This window comes from Merops nubicus, unplaced genomic scaffold (genome assembly GCF_000691845.1).
Source record: "Merops nubicus isolate BGI_N331 unplaced genomic scaffold, ASM69184v1 scaffold1692, whole genome shotgun sequence".
Classification (NCBI taxonomy): Eukaryota; Metazoa; Chordata; class Aves; order Coraciiformes; family Meropidae; genus Merops; species Merops nubicus.
This window is the reverse complement of record NW_008594041.1, coordinates 58,281-77,976: the sequence shown is the minus strand read 5'-3', so window position 1 is coordinate 77,976 and position 19,696 is coordinate 58,281. Positions and strand designations below refer to the sequence as shown.

The 19,696-nt window shown below is 33.6% G+C and overlaps 1 protein-coding gene across 1 annotated transcript in view; it reads right to left on the bottom strand.

Annotated features, from left to right (window-relative positions):
• Positions 1-19,696, bottom strand: part of LOC103768445 (ryanodine receptor 3-like) — a gene marked incomplete at its 3' end in the record, with an annotated part of 119,186 nt that overhangs the window by 50,726 nt on the left and 48,764 nt on the right. Inside the window, 6 exon segments of the mRNA XM_008935588.1 lie at positions 1,949-2,048; positions 2,390-2,502; positions 4,999-5,077; positions 5,746-5,820; positions 12,703-12,810; positions 17,761-17,880. Coding sequence (XP_008933836.1) covers positions 1,949-2,048; positions 2,390-2,502; positions 4,999-5,077; positions 5,746-5,820; positions 12,703-12,810; positions 17,761-17,880 — 595 coding nt within the window.

Genomic DNA, 19,696 nt, shown 5'->3' with positions numbered 1-19,696 from the left:
AACTTACTTCTCTGCTTACTCCACCTTATTTTTTTTAATTTTTTTTTTTTTAATTCATATTATGCAATTCTGGATTATGTGTCTAGTTCTGAGCTACACAGTGCAAGGGTTTCAAGTACAGCAGAGGACCACTAAGATGTGAGTGCATCTCACACATGAATAAAGGCTGACAGAATGTGACTGACCTAGAGAAGGGAAGTCTCTGGGGAATTGCCATCAATGTAAAGAGGACAGAGGCAGGGTCTCTTCAGTGGTGCCCAGTGACAGGACTAGAGACAAGGGGCACACACTGAAACACACGAGTGTCCATCTGAACATCAGGAAACACTTTTTCACTGTGAGGGTGCCCAGAGATAATGAGGAGTTTCCCTCCTTGGAGATACTCAAAAGCTGACTAGACTTAGTCCCAGGCAACCTGTTCTAGGCCTGCTTGAGCAGGGGATTGGTCCAGATCCCTTCAAACCTCAATCACCTTATGATTCTGTAAGAACTTAAGAAATTTATCTGCCAAAACCCTGCTATTACAGAAATCTAAAATATACCACCAATCTTCCATGATCTCTCTGTGTAGCTCATTACATCTGTCATCTCTTACATGTTTTTAATTTTGCTACAGGATGGCTTTTCTGTTTGTGTGATTTTGTTTTTCCATGAAACTTGGAATACAGGGACTTTTCCAGAGTTAACCTCTGTTCTGTTTATGACCCAGCCAAGGATGGTAGGGGACCAGACAGCCATTTATAAATATATGGCTCCAGCACACTACACTTCTATTATCAGAAAGTATTACAAGGAAAATCTCTATCCCCTATGCTCTTAAAATGAAAACCTACAAGCACTCTGAGACAAGTTTCTTGTGGACCAGTGCACAGAAAAACTGTGGGATGCTGATTTAAAAGACTTTGGATTAGAAGGAGCTGACCATAGTCCAGATAAGCCTAGTGACTGTTAGTCTTTAGCACCAGGGTAAATCTGCTTCCATCAAGACTTAGCATAGCAGATCCCAGGGAAATGCAATGTCTCTTTCAGGTCCCTTATAGCTCCATTTTCCCCTGTGATCTTGTATATAATTATATCATAAGTGATTAGTTTTAGGGCCATTTGGATAAAAAAAGATCCTGACTTAAAGACATTTACCATTCACAAACATGGAGGGCTAATACTTCAAATAGAGAACAGCAGAGGTGAAGTACAATGTTTGTTATGACAATGTTAATAACAGCATGGCATTGAAATAAGGAGCCATATTGAGTGGAAGAGCCTTTCATTCCAGAACAAGACATTTCTCAAACAAAATAAGATGATGCTTCTCAAACATGGTTGTAAAGTGCAGTCAAGTACCTAGAAAGAAATCCTGACCCTGTGGTCTGGGGTTTAAGACTGCTTAAGAGACATTAAGACAGCTCATTTTCATTGCCTATTACAGAGAGACAAATAAGGAATCATGGCTATGAGATCCAGAAAGAAAATTGAGGAAACATACTTAAAAAACACAACTAAGAGACTGAAATAGGAATTATGAGAAACCTGCTTTCCTTTCTGCATGAACCTTTATCTCTCTTCTGTTTCCTCCTTTATAGGGTGATTGAAAATCCTATACAAAAATCCACATTTTCTGGCTTTAGTTATTCTGCAGCTCCTACTCTGCAGAATTAAAATGAAGACAACAAACTCTTCATTGCTCTGTCAGTCTTCATTTCCCATGCAGTTTATTATGCATTGCTATTCTAAAGTTACAGCACTTATTTAGCTTTTTTCAGTTAATCTAATTGATGTATCTGTATTTCTCAGTTTTCCCTTCTGTTATTCTCTCCTATGCTCATTTTCCTTATTTTCATTAAGCTCTTTGATGTTCTGAGGGTAGGATTTTTTTCATTTTCACTCTTTATAAAAAGAAATAAAAGGTCATCTGAAGTATATACATTTCTAAATAAACAAAATTACAAACCTTCTGTAATACTGCTTCCTGAGCATGTAGGATGTACGTTCCATAGTGTCTGCATAAAGGAGGCATCCACCTGAATACTTCCATTTGACATGGATAGATGCTAAATAAGACAACAACAACAGGAAAAAGTGAAAATTATGCACTTAAAAATATTTTGTATATTCATTTTTCTACAGAATAGAAGTATATAATAAAATAAATATATCAATATTCTTTAAGAAGTAGTAGTAACTTGCTTTTAAAATTAACTCTTCACTGGGTAAAAAGTACAGTTCGGGATAAAGACATGGAGAAACCCCTTCACTGTGAAAGAAACGGTGCATTACATCCAGGCATATTTCCCAGATTAGGAAAGATTTCATTCATAGGAATCTCAATCATTTTCTTCAAAACTTCATGGTACTTTGTATTTTCCACCACTTGCTAAACAAACCAACCTACCAGGTATCTTTCAGAGGACACACTGACCAGGATAAGATCATCACCTATTCGAACTTTTTCTCCTTCTGACCTTTGTTTAGAAGCAGGGTGTATCGTCCACCAGCACGCCTCTCCTAAAGGACAGAGATGCTTATCAAGGATATACAAAACAGAGAAGTCCCAAGAAATTTAAGTATATTTTTATACAACTTTGAAATAGCATAATAAAGAATTATACTCTATAAGACATTCACCTTATAAACCCACCTCATTCCTCTTTTCAACCCACTTGAATTTTTTTCTTTTCCCTGGAAACTTTTGGTCACTGAATCTTTGTCATCACAGAACCTGATAATTATTTTTTCACGTTTATTTAAAACAACCAACCACTTGCAAAAGACTGCTCAGAACTGCCCTCCCTTCAAGGCTCTCACTTCCAGTAAATTGCTGACAGCTACCTCAGTCTTAATTATCACCTTTTGTGTCTTCTTTCACTTAATATTAATATTTAATTTACAATCTCATGTATCATTTCCACTCTAAACTACATTTATGTTGTAGAATACAGAATTTTGAAACAAATACTCCACAACTTTACAGTATTGCTACACCACAACTGTCAGTTCTGGGAGCAGTTCCATTAGCACTACAGACCATATGACTACAGGATAGACAAGTCTAAGGGTGAGAACCACAGAATATTTCCTACACAGTAAATATAAGATTCCTAATTACTTTGCACACTCTCAATCTCCCCTGCCCCTCCCCCCCCCAAATTCTGCGGAGATTACCTAATTCATTCCACAATTTCACACCCTTCACGACAATGAAAAGTGGGAGAAAAATAAACAAAGGCAGAATTGGTAGCATAAGACAAAGCATACAAATCTATTTGATCAACTAAGAAATTTCATGTAAATCCTCTGTAAACAAAATTTGGTTATGAAACTAATTATAAAGAAGATTATAAATAAAAGTTACATCCCTAAGAGTGTAAAGTGCTAAATCTTTAAAAGATAATAATTCAAAATATCCGGTGTCTTTTCACTCAGTACCTGCTCGGTGAAGAATATTCCCTGAAGCTCAAATTGATTCAACAGGACAGTTTCATGGGTGTGGGAGTAGGGCAAGGGGAAGTGATATTATGTGGTTAAGTGTATGAGGAGAACAAGCATGCAGTAGTTATGAAAATCATCTCCGCAGAAACACAAGTCAACATTCCTTTTCTGAGTTGCTTTTTATGCCCTGCCTAACTGTACAAGAGTCTTTTTGTATATGTACAATGAAGCAAATGGCAATATGAGACCTTGTTACAAAACCTCATGGTCACAAGCAGACACATGCACTATAATTCTGAAAAAAAACCCTGTAAAATTATAAAGACAAATTTCACTGAAACTGTTTTCAGAGGGATAGAACACATATATTCCTTTTATCAACATGCCTAAAGAAAATTATCTCCATATAAGGCAGTAACTAAAGATATAACCAAGTAACAGGCTACTAATATCTGTCTGAGACCATCTTCTGTATGGTGACAAACAGGTGAAAGACAAACTTCACTCATTCAAAACAGGTCATGTAGATAATCAGAATCACCTGAAAAAGAATTCTCAAAGTTCACAGTGCATAAACATTTTAACACCTACATAGGCAGTGCCTCTCCATCATCAATAAATTTTGATTTTAATTTATTTTTAAATATTGGGAAAAAAAAAAGCATTAGAAAGCAGAAGTTTATATTAAGACAGCTGGCATTTCTTCATTTGAAGTTTCACATTAATGAGGTGTGTACAGAGGTAATTAGATTTTCCCTTCAAGGTGTATGTTTGGGCCTGGGTACTGCAGAGTGACCTGCTGCTTTCTGATGAGTACTCATCACTTTCAGTAATCATTAACACTATGATACAGCAGAATGTAAACCTATTTGTGGACCTCTGTAGCTGAGTTGCTTTTAAATTCATTTAACATAGCTACCAGTGACATCTCATGATCTATGTGTGATTTCATGGAAGCATAATTTTTTTTTTTACTATATTTCTGTCAGCAACTCTGTTACTGGCAGTACTCCCAGAAAACTATTAATTAGATTTTAAAGCTTTCTCATCTTTTCTTGTTTGTGTCACATCTCATCCACTCTGTCCTTTTATTATTGTGCTCCAGTTTATGCTTTTATTTTTCTTCCGCTCTTGTAGCAATGTGCTCATTACATTTTTCCTGTTTTACTGCACTGTTAAATTGCATACTTCTTCTGTTGAATGGTTACAATGTGTATTGCAACTGCACCAATATATGTCTTTTCTGTCCTCTAATTCTACTCAAAGTGCCAAACCATACAAATGCATCAAATTTATTTTATTCAATGAAAATTTTTACTTTGACCATTGTGGCCAGTGTTATTGGAGTTGCAGTAACTCAGTTTAATTGCAAGGCAAGTTTAAGTGCAAGGCACTCTCACAATCTTCCACAAAGTCAGTTAATTTACTGAACATTGTCAGTAGTGACAGTCATCATTTGCTTTCAGATATCTTATTTCTAATGAACAATAAACATGACATTCATAAGCTTCAATGCCTCTCCTGAAAACAGAAATATATGACATATTTTCTTTCAAAAATAATGTGTCATACCTGCTGCATTTTCTCGTAGTCCCACATCAAATGCAAGTTTATCTGTTTGGGATCTTGATGATGTTAAACACGTCAAATACTGTGTAACAAAAAAAACCAACAGTATCCATTAACACACATGCAAAAAAAAAATAAATTCACATTACCTAATCTTACTATCAGCCTGTGCAGTACAGGAAAATGAAGGGAAGATGTTTTCTTGAGTTCTCATCTCTTCAACCTCCTATTAGGTATATTTGCTTGGGCCAGAATAAGTCAAAGATCCAGAACAGTTAAAATTTTCCAGTCGCACAATGTAACGAAACTAAATTTATATAAGGCAGTCCGAAGATAGTGTGTCTGTGGGCATCGTCTCTGGGAACTATGAGGAACATCATATCTCATAAAATATGATGCAAAATATAACACATATGCTAATAAATTTATTTGTGATAGCAGTAGTTTGCTAATGGAATAATCATTAAAATAGATTCCTTCAAGACAAAGAAATAACCCATGGCTAAAGGAGCTTTTCAGCTACATTTCTGAGTGAAATGGATTGAAGAATCTAAATTTAAAATGCAAGGGCCACTTCCGTTGTGTTGAGATACCATAAGCTATTCTTTCAAAATTTCTTTTTTTACCTAGTACAGCATAGATCTTAGAAATAACATTCTTCCAAATGTATGTATTTTTTATTTTGGTTTTAAAAAAACTATTTATTTGAGTTTCATGTTACTCACTCTGTGCAAGTCCTTTTTCACTTACCATTTCACTAAACGAATGTCGAAGTAGTATCGCGTGGCCATACAGCAGGGTCCTGTGACCAGCCCCTTGTGCTGCCTACAGAACACGACAGAGTCAGAACTTCACTGTGCTGCATGGACTGCGATCAGAATTGTCTAACCACATGAACAGCTACTACAGTTCATATAATAAGTGCAAATATTCAAGCAAATGATGAAATTCGTATGTTAGGCAAAAATCATAGTAATGAATCAGCTACAGCAATAGCCAAACACATGTCAAAGGAATAAACATTGTTCTTACCCAGACAATCTTATTCCAACCTAATTTTTATTACCATTAAGCATTTAAAAAAAATGTTTTAAATTAAATAAGATACTACTTACCTTTCTTATAAACTTCTCAGAAGCATTAAAAAAAAAAAATTAAATAAGTACATATACACATAAACTGAAATCTAAAAGAGGAAAAATGCATCTGTTTCCCAGAATAGTTTAAGCACATACTAAGGATAGGTACTTGCTAGGATTAATGTTGTCTAAAACATTTGACAGATTCATTCAAGCAACTGCAGCTGTAATTTCAATGAAACACATTTATTCATTTTGAATATGAAAATTTATTACAAGGTCAGGGAGAGGCAAAACTGGATTTTCCATGTGCTTCCTTCAGAGAATTTAACACATATAGCTCCTATTGGTGACCAGAAAAAAATAAATTTCAAGGGAAGAATCTTAATGTGAAAGTTACCTATGGAATGACAGACAACAAGCTTTATAGGATATCAAGCCTGCTTCCCTCTATCTTTTTCTGCATCAACACCTTATTTCCAAGCTATTTATAAATAAGAAAGTTATACAAACAAATAAATAATATAACTAAGAAATTAAGGTCTTTTATTTTTTTTTTTTTTATGATGCTTTCCTCTGAAACTAAGATTGTTTTGGGGATTTTTTAGTTATAGCCTTGATCGCAGTTTGTATAATTTTTTTTTCTTTTAGGAAAGTGACATCCAAATTTTGCAAAATTATGGATATAATTATTAATGTTAATACTAATTAGAATATGGTAGGCAACATTCTCCTTCACTGTTTTTTTCTCAGTCCAGATCATAACATTTGAATCTGGTAAGTCTTGAGGAAAAAAAAAAGGTCTAACAACAGGATCCTGATAACAATCTTCAAACTGCTGATTTAAGAATATTTAACTTTTCATACAATCATTTGAAAATTGTTCTCGTGCACAGGGTTGGTTTTTTTCTTCCCATTTGAAAGAGCATTTACTTTATGGTCTTTGTGTTTCTGGAATATTTACATTAAATATGAAAGATGATTCCCCAAAAATATGACTTTAGAACAGCAATCACCTCTAGTACATAACATCCTGCTAGTAAGGACTGCCTTTAAGGTCACTTTTTCTCCTTGGACACATTTGGAAGGGATAAAGATAGTGCAAGGCAGTTCCAGGAACTCAAATAATGGTTATACATATGTTGGCAAATCATTCTGCACTCTATGAACAATACATTAGATGAGCTCCCAGTTCGGTCAGTAAGTTTACAAGCTATGTACTTGTGTTCTGCAGAACACCATCTTAGAGGAACTGAAATCAAATGTTAGTTGTCCAAACAGAAGGAATAAAAATGTAAAAGCAATTCAGAAAAGGTCTTTTATTACAACTGCAATAAAGTAAAAATTCTACTTCTGTTTTTTCCAGCTAATAACGAAGACATTAACTAATAGGCATTTGGGACCTGTTTACACTGGAACTTACTCCTGTTAACAGATTGTAGACAGTCTTATGTTGTTTTATGTAATAAATTTTTTTGAGAATTTTATCAGAATTGTATGAGTACTATGTATAATCTCTTTCACAGTATGATCCATATAAATTTGTAAAATTTCTCAGTATGCCCAGTAACAAACTAGAAAAAAAATTAAACTCCTGAATAAAGATGTTTGGACTTCCATAGGAAATGTGTCAAGATTATTGGAAAAAATTGTAGACATGTATAAGATGGTTAACACTGGTCATTCAGAGAACATATATTTTTACATATCATTATAAAAGGCTGATCAGAAACAATAAATTTAAAAATTCCAAGAGCTCCTCCAAAATGTGTCATGCATAAAAAATGGTTTTAATAATATATCCTGCAGGAACTTATCACTACCTGGGGTAGAAAAGCAAAAAACCATCATGTAACAGTGTATATAATACTTTAACACACTACAACTTTTATTTTAATTAACAAGGAAAAACTTAACAGCAAAATCAACTGTAATTACAGACAAGTTGTAAAAAGAAAATTACTTGGAATCAGTTTGTAAGAAATACACGCATACTGAGAACAAGCAAGAAAACACCTTATGTTATACTTTTCACTGAAAGCTTTTCAGTAAATCACTTATAATTTTAGCGGTGACTCCTTAAAAACAAAACAAATCAAAACCGAAACATAACACACCTCCAAAATCAAATAAGCAATGTTATTCCTCTAGAAAAATCTGAAACTAACAGCAGAACTCTATTCCAAATTAAATTTAATATGGAAAACAAAGAATTCAATGGAATGATAGACTGATGGAAACAATAAAAGATTAATATTAATTACATAAGGACAAATTCTATTCTTAGCAATGCCTTTGTATTGAGAACAGACTGTAAATGAATGTTTGAAGATGTGCATTCCTACATTTCATGCTGTGATTTTTATGTAGATCTATAACAATTATTAAAAGAAAACATTTAGTATTATTTGTCTGAAAAATAGATTTTTCTGAAATCTAATTTAGAAATTACATATTATCATATCAATTTGCTTTCATGCAGCTAAAGATAGTGCCTCATAATACAAAACATTTAATTTGAATGTTAGTTATGACATATATCTCAAAAGAGAATCAGTTAATGGTAACTTAAAAAATAACCCATCCACTTTTACCAACAGCTTGTTGGCAAAAGCTGATTAAGAATCCACCTTCTCCAAATGTAACAAATCCCTGTGGCCCAGAAAGCTTCCTGCACTATTGTTCAGGTTTTCATTTTTTTTGTTTCATTCTTAGTGTTTATGTAGACTGCTGTGTTTGTCTTACAATTTCCACAACGGAAAAATTCAAAATAAAGACAGGGCAAGGCAGTTTTGATATAAATATGGCACAACAGACAACATAGAGTTTTTTATATTCCATTGCTCCTAAAGCAACAATTTTTACCAAAGAGATTATTTATCCTCTACTGCCAATCCCAAATATAAATATTCATATATTACTAGTAACATCAGATAAAATCTTTTGGCTAAGCCTTTGGAAATACTAAAAATTGTGTTATTGCTTAGAAGTCCTAGCAGTGTTTAAATCAATCTTACTTTCCCTAAGCAAATACTCTTTTCATCAAGAGTTCAACTTTTTAGAAAGCAAAGTAATTGAAAAAAAATCAAAAATTATACTTTAAACTGGAGAAAACAATGGAAAACAAGAGGTGAATAACAATGAGGTCTGCAAATTCTGCATGCAAAGGCCAACATTGCAAGACTGGAGGTGACAGGGCCGAAGTCCAGCTTCCTCGAGCTGTGCCACGACACGGGCCAGTTAAAGATCTGCAATGCAGAATAAACCAGTAGGCTGTGGTGATCCCTGCTGCTAAGTCCCCTAAGTGTTCTTCTACTTCTCAAAAAGTAAAAATGAAGGAAAAAAATTAACATCTGTGAATCAAATGCTTTCCCAGTTTGGTACAAAATTGATTCCTGAGATATACTCAATAATTTCTCAACACAGAAAGTCACTCTGTTCTGCTATTTATGCTGATGTGTCAGTTACTACCATAGTTTAATTTTAATACTGTACTATGAAAGAATTTTTTTTATTTGTAAATAACATAATAAAATCATTATTTTCATGCATTTGAAACAACAAACTCATGAAGGCCTACTGGACTACCACTACCAAAATCTGAGTATTAAATATGAATCTGCAACATTTCTCTCAACAGGTAAGAAGACTTCTCACTAGAAATATCTTTATTCCAACAAACATAGCATGCAAACAGTGTACAGTGTATACAATATCTTCACAATGTGTACAATACCTTAGGGCATATTCAGAGGCTTTCTGTAGGTTATTGTAAACTACATTCCTGTAGACTTACGGCCACTACCCATTGTTTATAATACAAAATGCATCTTATGATTTTAGTCTACTGAACTGTGTCTAAGAGTATTAAAAGAGCATAAAACTGACAGAATGCTCCCTCTGTGCATGCACACATACGTTTCTATATGAATATGGTTCACATAACTTGGTGCTACATGTCCTGAATATATATATACTAATTGAACTGATATGATTTCCACACATAAATCACAAAAGAAATAGGCTTACTGAGAAGGAAAATTATTATTCTTTAATAGAATGAAAGGTAGGTCATGCCTATCCCTTCAGTAATACCATACTGAAGATGGCATTATAACTACTGTAACTAGTGTAGTAGTTACACTACTTAGATTTGTTTTGAAAAACAAGACTCATTGTTGAGTATAAAATGCTTAACTAGTGCTTTGATGTATCTGGTTTACAAATGGATAATACTGAAAAGTGTCTTAAAATGGTGAATTGTTGCAGAACAACGAAGAGACAGCAGAATGAATGGCAATTCATAATTCAAGAGAAAGAATACAAAAAAATATTGTTCTATAGCCATTCTATACTTTAGAAAACTAATACACATTTTTAATACATCACTTCTGCATAAATGGATATAACATTCAAAAAACTAGCTTCAGGTAAATAAAACACCCGTTTGATTCTCCCTTCTACAATGTTTACTTAAATCATAAAATTGTCCTCCTCCCACATATTATTCTACTGTATTTTTTAGCATTGTACTAAAATGTGGTTTTATATTTGGTTTCTTCCTCAGTCATCCATTTCTCCTTTTACTTAATGCGACAGTCTTAACTCTGTGTGTAAATACAATTGAAGAAAAATTACAACTCAAAGAAAATATTAGTTTTCTGGTTCTACGTAAAAATGAAAACTAACGCTAGAGATAGAAGCTCTGCAGATTATTTGCATCATAATTAGTTGCCATTTCATCTCGTAAAATAGGTAAAGCCTATTTATAGTTTTATCATGCTCTGTTCATAAGGGAATAAAAGTTCAATTCAATTCAGTTGAAACTGGAGAATTAGGGTCAAAGCACTCAACTTAAGTCTCAGGTTTTTAGACTATGCTGGGAAACCAATTAAAGCACAGCATCCTAGAAGATAGTAGCAAGTTTATCTGATCAGGCAGCAAGAACCTGAGAGGTATGGTAAACATAAATGCACCAAGGTTGCACACAATAAATTCAAGAGTTTACTTAACTTTAAGAGATATATGTGACTACTACCAAATTTAACTCTGAGAGTGAAATGCAGAAGATCTGTATTTACACAAGGTTTGTGGTTTTCATGGTGCCAGAAAGCAATTAGGGGATCTGTCACAACAAACAAACATTGTAAAGTCTCATTTAATACTAATTTGTTAATAATACTTCATTCCCATGCATTATAAGTTTTTTTCAGATGTCAGTTGTTCACTGAATAGAAGAAAATTATAAACATGGTGTCACGTTTTATTTTAAACTCCTAAAACTTGTAGACATAAATATAACAGAGCAGTGACTAATTCAGTGGAGACCACAGGTTAATTTCATTTACTTTCAGAGAAACACAAGCTCTACCTAAGTATATAGAACCAGTCAATTTAAGAAAATTACCTACTTACAAGCAGTTCATAGATGCAGCAGCAAGTGTAACTTATAAAAGTATTCTTCCAGAAACACTAGTGCATGGAGGAGAGGTAAGTCTGTCTCATCTCAATAACTAGCAACACTGAAAAATGATCATTGTTCATGCAGATCATTGAAAATACATGCAAATCTGTATCTGGATTTTGCATTAGACTTAATTTTTACTTAACCACAGAATCACCTTTTGCCAAACAAACAGCTTAGACGTTCTATGAAAAACACGGTTCTTAACTTTGTCACCAATAAATAATGTATAATAAAGTGCACAGCAGGGTTTTTTTGGCATCCTGGTCATTCTAGTGTGCAAGTCCTCTTTCAGTCAGTGTATTTTTGATTTTAAGTGATAATTCAACTGAAATTATTAGTAATAATTTTAGTAGTAATAGAATGCAAGCATAGTTACAACATTTCACTTTACTGCAAAGTCACATTATGCTATACTGTTAGCAATACACTAAGTATGCTTGTGCTAAATAAAAAAAGATTAAGAAACCCAGACAAGATAATTTTGAAATAACTATCTCTATCCAACAGTTTTTGTTTGTTATAACAGATCAAATAACATGAAATTATACTGAAGCAGTTTGGTTACACATTTACAAAGAATAAATATTGTATTTTTTTAATCTGATCTAAAATAGATTCAATTTGTCACTTTTTTCCCATTGATAGGACTTAATTTCTAACTGTTAATTTCATGTGAGGATAAATCAAATTAAGTCTAAATACTTGAAGTACTTTCTTAGCTCAGTGAAATGAGACAGAATATTTACATGCTAAAAAGATTATTTTGCTTTCCCCATTAATAAATGGCACTATAATACAATAATGCTTTTATAGCAATGTTTTATATCTCATATACTCTCCTCAGGTTCATAAAAGCCAGACTTGGTCGAAGGGTTCTCTTACTCCTTTTTCAGTATCTAGTTCTGGACCAATGGCAATAAATGATCTCTGAAGACGAAGTTTCTGGGTTTTGTAAATATTTCAAAAGACTAACTGCTTCTGCTCCTCAATGCCAAAGAAAAAGAACTATAGTAGTGGAGCAATGGTATCCCAGAAAATCAGAAAAACTGAAGAATCTGCTATGACATGAGGTCCCTTTCCTAGAAAATCCTGGAGCAAAGAAGGAAATGAGAATAATCCATATTCAGAAATTTTGATATTGTTTGATGTCAGTTTACTTACCCCTTCACTAGCATTATCCCCTGTGTTGGCCAGCATTTCCTGAAGGGCTCTGACAGAGAGGGACTGTTCAAGGACAAAATTGCAGATGCAAAGGTCTGGAGGAACATACTGCAAAAATAAAGTAAACAGTATAAGAATGAATTAGATGAGCAGGTGAAACAGGATGAGAAGTGTGTTTGAACACACATGTATTTTGACTTTTAAATATGTATTTCATGGTTATTTCTTTTTGTTGAGATCCGTGATATTTCTACGTATTAAAATAATATAAATCCATTTTTTATAACTTGTTCTAGAGCTGTATTCCTCACAGTAAAATGAAACATCTTCAGATTCAAAAATGAAAAGGTTTTCTCTACATATTATTGCTTTCCTGTCTTTTAGAATTACTCCATGAACATTGACTTTGCTCTCTAATGTCACTGATGAAAAAGAAGAGAAGGTGTATGATGTTCATAGATGTATAAGGTTGACATTTTGAACGTATTTATAGTTGTCACTACACAGCAAAGACTCAGAATCTTACAGTATAATAATACAAACTGTTTTAGGAGACCTCATTGTTAGATCAATATGTCTGCTGATTTTGAAATGTGAAACTTAACATTCACTTCAAGAACAGCAGACTTTTTTTTTCAATTTATTGGCATTGATGTGTCCAAGGAAAGATGGGTCCAAGAAAAAAGTCTCAAATGGAATCCTCAATTTATATAAGTATGTGACAGGAAAGTACAAAGAAGACAGAGCCAGGCTCTGTGCAGAGGTACTCAGCGAGAGGACAAGAGTTAAGCCACACATCAAAACACAAGATATTCTGTTTAAATAGGAGGAGGAAACTTTTTTTACTGAAAGTATGGTAAATGATGGAACAGGTTCTCCAGAGAGGTTGTGGAATCTCCATCCTTGGAGACATTCAGACCCTGACTGGACAGAGTCCAGAGCAATCTGCTATAGCTGCCTCCAGTATGAGAAGAGGGGTTGGACTGGATGATCTCCATTGGTCTTTTCCAACCTCAACAACTCAGTCTTCTTTGATTTATGATATAGGTGATGGCTATGAATGAGCTTTAAAATGCTTACAACTTCTTTTTAAAATTAATGTGACAGGAGAGACTAAAATCTTGATAACGCTGAGCTTTAGGATGGTGAAAAGGGAAACTGTACAATTAAGAGATTGCTAAACTTGCTAAAGTGAAGGCTTTATAGCAAGCTCATCAAGTACAGTCTTGGAATTCCCACTCTTCGATCTCCACTTCAGACTAAATTTATGTATGTGTGTGTTTTCAAACAGACTTGTAAAGCCAAAGACTTGCCATTGAAAATGCATACATCAGAGATTATGTATTTACATATATTACTGAGGTAAAGTGACCTCTTAGAACTTTTTACATGACTAAATAACTGCAGATACTAAGTAGTTCATAATTTCATTAACTGCAAAAGAAAAAACTTGAACACTTGTCATCATTCATCTCCACTAAGGGATACCGATTTTTTCAGTACACGTCAACTGCACCTCTGTACATATACAAATACACACAGCATACTCTGTTATGTAAACTCATAATATACATATATATGTGTGTGCATGTATGTAGCATCCTTACACATGCACACATGTGCACATAAATCATAACTGGAAGTTTCCCATTTTAATAGGATACACTCAAGGCCCCTCATATAACCAGACATAGAAAGATAATGTCATTTCTCAGTGAAATTAATTACAAAAGAAGCTACGTTAGATTTTGCATCTCATATTTGTTAGTAGAGTTTGGAAAGTGTTATTTAGAATATTTTATTGCTACGAACATAAACATCTATACCATATTAAGTAGTGTGTACTTCCCAATGACCCAGTCAGGTAAACAAAGCTTCTGCATAATACCTCACCCGTTACTTTACTGCTTTTAATTTCACCTACCAGGCAAATAACACACATCATTATTAAAAAAACCCATCATTATAAAACAAAAAACCTAGATATTTTTCCATTGCTATACTGTGGCAGCTTTCAGATTATGCACCATCCATTTTATTAAGACATTTTCAGTATGTATTAAGCCACGCTGTCCTTGAAGAACTTCTGAATTTTAAAACAAAAAAAATAACAAAAAAAATCTTCATAACATCTTTCCATTTTCAACATGGAAATTAAATTAAGAAACTAAATTGGAATTTTTTCTGGGAAAAGATATAGCTAGTAATATAGTTCTAATCAACATTAGACTACCTCTGGCACATAATCCCACTCCCAACTGAATATGGTATAATCAGTATCTTCCAACACCTACCAACTGAATAAAAGATTTTCCATCTGTTTCACTGGACAATAGGTTTGTGTCACATAAAGCTGCATTTTTATTTGAAAATTGTGGAACCTTTAGTAGTGTATTAATAAAAAACACACTCTAAAACAATGTACTCCTAGTCACAGTTTGTATGAAACATACATCTTTGGTTACCAGAATTAATCTTTTACTTTTTATTCTTTTTCATAGCCTATGCAGCATGCAGGCTTATTTAATATTGACACTGAGAGCTATGAAATTAATGGTTTTTCCAGCCATGGCTTAGAGTAGCTAATCACTTTAACCATTTCTTTGGTTGGATGGCAACAAATTATTTTTAAAATTGCACTGACCTGAGAAACACCAGTGAAAGGTAATTTATGTAGCTGGCACATGACCTAAGTGGCAAATAACCTTCTTAGTTAATCTAGATTGCTTCCTTAAAAACAAACAAACAAACAAACAAACCACTCCCATGAAATAACAACAACAAAAAAAATCCAAACAAACAAAAAAATCCTGTTGAGTCTGTCAAGGTTCACTAGTTTCATTAGTTTCCTGGTCTTTCTAAAAATTATACTGTTTTATGAGTTGAATATTTAACAATCTTTGTGTGGCAGACCATTTTACACTCTTAATAATTACACAGATAAGAAAGGTTTAATAAAATCTCGATCATCTGCTAATCTATGCTTCTTTTCAACAACTCTGAGCAATGTTGTATTGTAATGGAATCCCGCAAAATAAAAAAAATAAAGGTGTGAGTAGAGGATATTTAATGAAATATGAATACTAAGAGTGGAGAGCTACAGGTAGAAGGTGGGGAAATATTAATGTCAGGTACCTTTATCCTGAAATTAAACACAAAATCTGTTTAGGTACTCAGATAAGGTTTTAGAAATCTGCTGTAAAGTAACAATAGGCATAGGGGTTTATCCCCCTTCTGGCTACTGGAAGTAGGAATGAACATACAGAAGTAAGACAACAACATTTTAAAATTCATCAAAAAAAAGAAAAAAATTCAAGTGGGGAATAAAGTGTTTTATGTTACAGACATTTAAAGATACACAGAGCAAGCACTACTTTAAGTGGGTTTGTGTAGCAAAATAAGTAGACATAAGATCTGTGATACAAGAAAGCAGGAATTTGGAATATATATTTCTTCAAATTCAGTAAGGATTTTAGGAGATCTGCCAGCACACTTTTGCAGAGTCTTGTCTATATATACAGGAAGATAAACAAAAAGACAACTTCGATAAAGGAAACCTACACAAATTCGAAAAGTAAATCTGAAGAAATCATTGACAGTTCTAGCCTGAGAACTGCTCTTTTTACAAGAAGAAAATGTTTATTTCTGAGACTATTTCCAAACCAGGTCTTTCATGTAGAGCTACCAGCTTGCCATCAACACACTCATAACACTGAATATACCTTATTTTTCTCTCTTCAGCCTTCTGGAATCCTCCAGGTGCTATCATTACATTAAATTCTTGCAGGTGATAATGCTTACTAGCCAATTCTTTGCCCACAGCTTCTGATCTGCAGTGTATTAAACATGGACATAAACTGGTACAGATTACTAATTTACCATGTTTATTTTTACCAGACATGTAAGCTATGACATTCTGTCATTAGGATAGAAATCTTAATTAGTTATAATTCCCTTCAGGCATTTAAGTTTACTTCACAATTTTGCTACTAAAAGATGCATTAGGATATTGCAGTTACTACTGAGGTATATTTTTCTTAGATATTGGTAGAAGTTGGCCTTCCTGCACTAAACTATTAGCTCTGAAATACATGATCTTCCCAAGTATCATTTTAAAAACAAGAAATACAGCAATGAATTAATACAATCACATCATTCAATGATTCTCCTATTTCTTGGTTAGTATAAAAAATTTAAATTTTCACCTTAGAGATGACAAGGACCTCTCATACTTAAATATGAGACTATATATAAATAAACACTGTGGATGTAATGTAGTCATAATACCCAGACTAAAAATAGGACCACATGGCAAGATTTCAAGGGAAAATATACAAAGATCCCACAAAAAAAAATCAGGAGAAATAAATTATCAACAAGAAAAGAAATAAAGACATGAAACAAAGAAAAAGAAAACTATACAGAGAGAACAAACAAGAGAAGGAGAAGTTCCTCCTCCATTTGCCTTTATTCTTAACACGCTGGCCTAGTACAAATCTAAAGTTTCAAGACTCTCAAGAGTCTCATACTACTCAATTTTCTTTCTTTTCCCCCCACAGACCCAGACCTCTATTTTTTTTTTTTTAACTTATCATCTTTATAACTTTTCAATTCCTTAACTGTGTTCCCTGTACTCTCCCTTCTGATCATTCACCACAGACGCAACACTTAATGCCAGTAACTAACAGGTGACAATGCTTCTAAAATTATCAATCCAGCATATCAAGATATTTCAACCTAGAGCAGTAATAGGAATAAGTTTTTTAGGGAACTTAAATCTTATTAGCCGTCTGGGGACAATCTTGAAAATATGAAGCATTTCAGTTACAGGAATTATTTTAGGTAGTTAAAAAATAGTGGCTTTTGACTGTAAACAGCTATGCCTCAAAGTATACTTAGAATCTCTAAGAAATTGCATGCTATAGTCACAGAAAGAAAAGCACAAAAAAAGTGCAGCTGACATCACATTCAAGAAAGCACAATTGAATGTATTTGTGGATAATAAGTAGATTAACATTAACTGATTGGTTACAGCAGTTGAGAGTATCGACTTCTTACTTTAGCTTCTGATGTTGGTTCCAAGAAGCACAGACGATTCCCAAGTCCCTCAGCTGCCAAGCAAAACTTCCTTTGTTCTTTGTGAGTACTGGCAACACACTGAAGTACTACTTCGTCATCCTGTCACAAAATAAGATACGAGAAAAAACATAAATATTTGGAAGTTACATACAAACCATAATGCGAAGAAATCCTGGCACACAGAATCTGTTGAAAATGAACACATTATAGTACTATAACGGATATCATTTACATATGCAGAGATTTTTTTTTTTGGTGTATATAAGCAGATGTTTATGTATAGGTTTATATTCAAGACTGTAGCAAAGTGCCAAAGACTGGTGCCTCCAGGGTTTCCACGAATGTTGTGTCCTTCTGCTGTTTCAGCAGTGGCTTGCTATGCCATAAAAAAAATGTTAAGTCCAATGTTATTCAGTTTTACTCAGTAAAACATGTTTACAGTAAAAACCTGCTACTGTGATTTTGCAGACAACCATGTAACCTAAATATAAACAGATTTATTTTGTTAGCACAGTAAGTCCTCAACAAAACTCTTCTGAATGCATGGTCTTAAACTTTAGGGTCTCATTTAATTTAAAAACCTCTGAGTACCACCAAAGATCCAAGACAACGTTTCAAGTAACTCATAGTAGTTGCTCCTCAAAAGACATATTCCAAGAATAACTCTGAAAAAGTGACATGAATTAGCCCTGTTGTTTAGTTATCCTAATTATTTTAAAAGCTCTATTACAAATTATGTAATACAACGCCAGAGACACACTTACAAAGTGCCAAGCTCTTATTCATCTCTTAACATGTGATACAAAAGCTGATAAAAGCAAGCCAAACCAGGTTATTTTTAGTGTTCAACTCTGTCAAAGGTATCTACAGAATTCAAAATAATTTTATCTTCCAGGAATTGCCCACTAACCAAGAGAAACACCACTTGCAGACTAGCGCATAGAAGAACTTATTTTTACACAGATATGTAACTATTCATCAAAAGACACTGCCTTAGAAGTTTTTAAGGGGGTGGAAGCTGATAAAAGAAGAGTGACATGATATGTCAATGTCCCATCCAGCTACGAAGTTATACTGGTGTCAATTATTATTGTCAAAGCAGATAGACAACAGCCGCCTGGGCTGAACTCAGAGATCACTTGAGCAATTATGTTCTAAAAGCAGCCCTACTTTTTCCAGTCCCTTTATGCAAGCGCAATACTATGAGAGTAACACAGCTACTGGCACTTGAAATAAAAGCTGGGAGTGACAAGTGATTTTCACCAAAGGATTTAAGAGACACACCCGTTAAGCTGGGAATTCAAAAGCAGGTTCTTCACTTGTGTGATTCTGTAAGTTTGTGCAAGTTATATGGCTTTGTTGTAGGTGACACTTTGTTGCCTACTCACTACTACAGAATGGACAGCAATTATATTTCAGACTAATCAGTAGTTACAGACAGTGTTTTCCTTATCAAGCTTTGCATAACAATCAACAGCATTTTTAACAGTATATAATGGGAATTCAGGAATTATAAATGTATAGTCATGTAGACAGAATTACCTAATTAATGCTAAAAAACCCACATTTTATTTTTCCCCTGCTGCTTCTGCTTCCATTTCTGTAAAAGGCTCTCTGAAATTCTCAGCTTTCAAACTCATTAGTAAAAATATTTTTTTTAAAGAAAACCACTGTTTTTTAAACTTCAGTGTAATAAGTTGCAAAATATAAGCAATACAATTAAGCACTCATTACTACATTCCTCTTTCAAGAATTTTTAAAAATCAGCATCAGAAGCATATCTGTTGACAGAAAGTCAGAATATGTACCAAGAATATATACCAATATTGAGAATAATATTGAGAAGTTATGAATAATATTGAGTGCAATGTGTCCACTAATCATTGGGTTAAATTATTTATATATAGCTGAAATT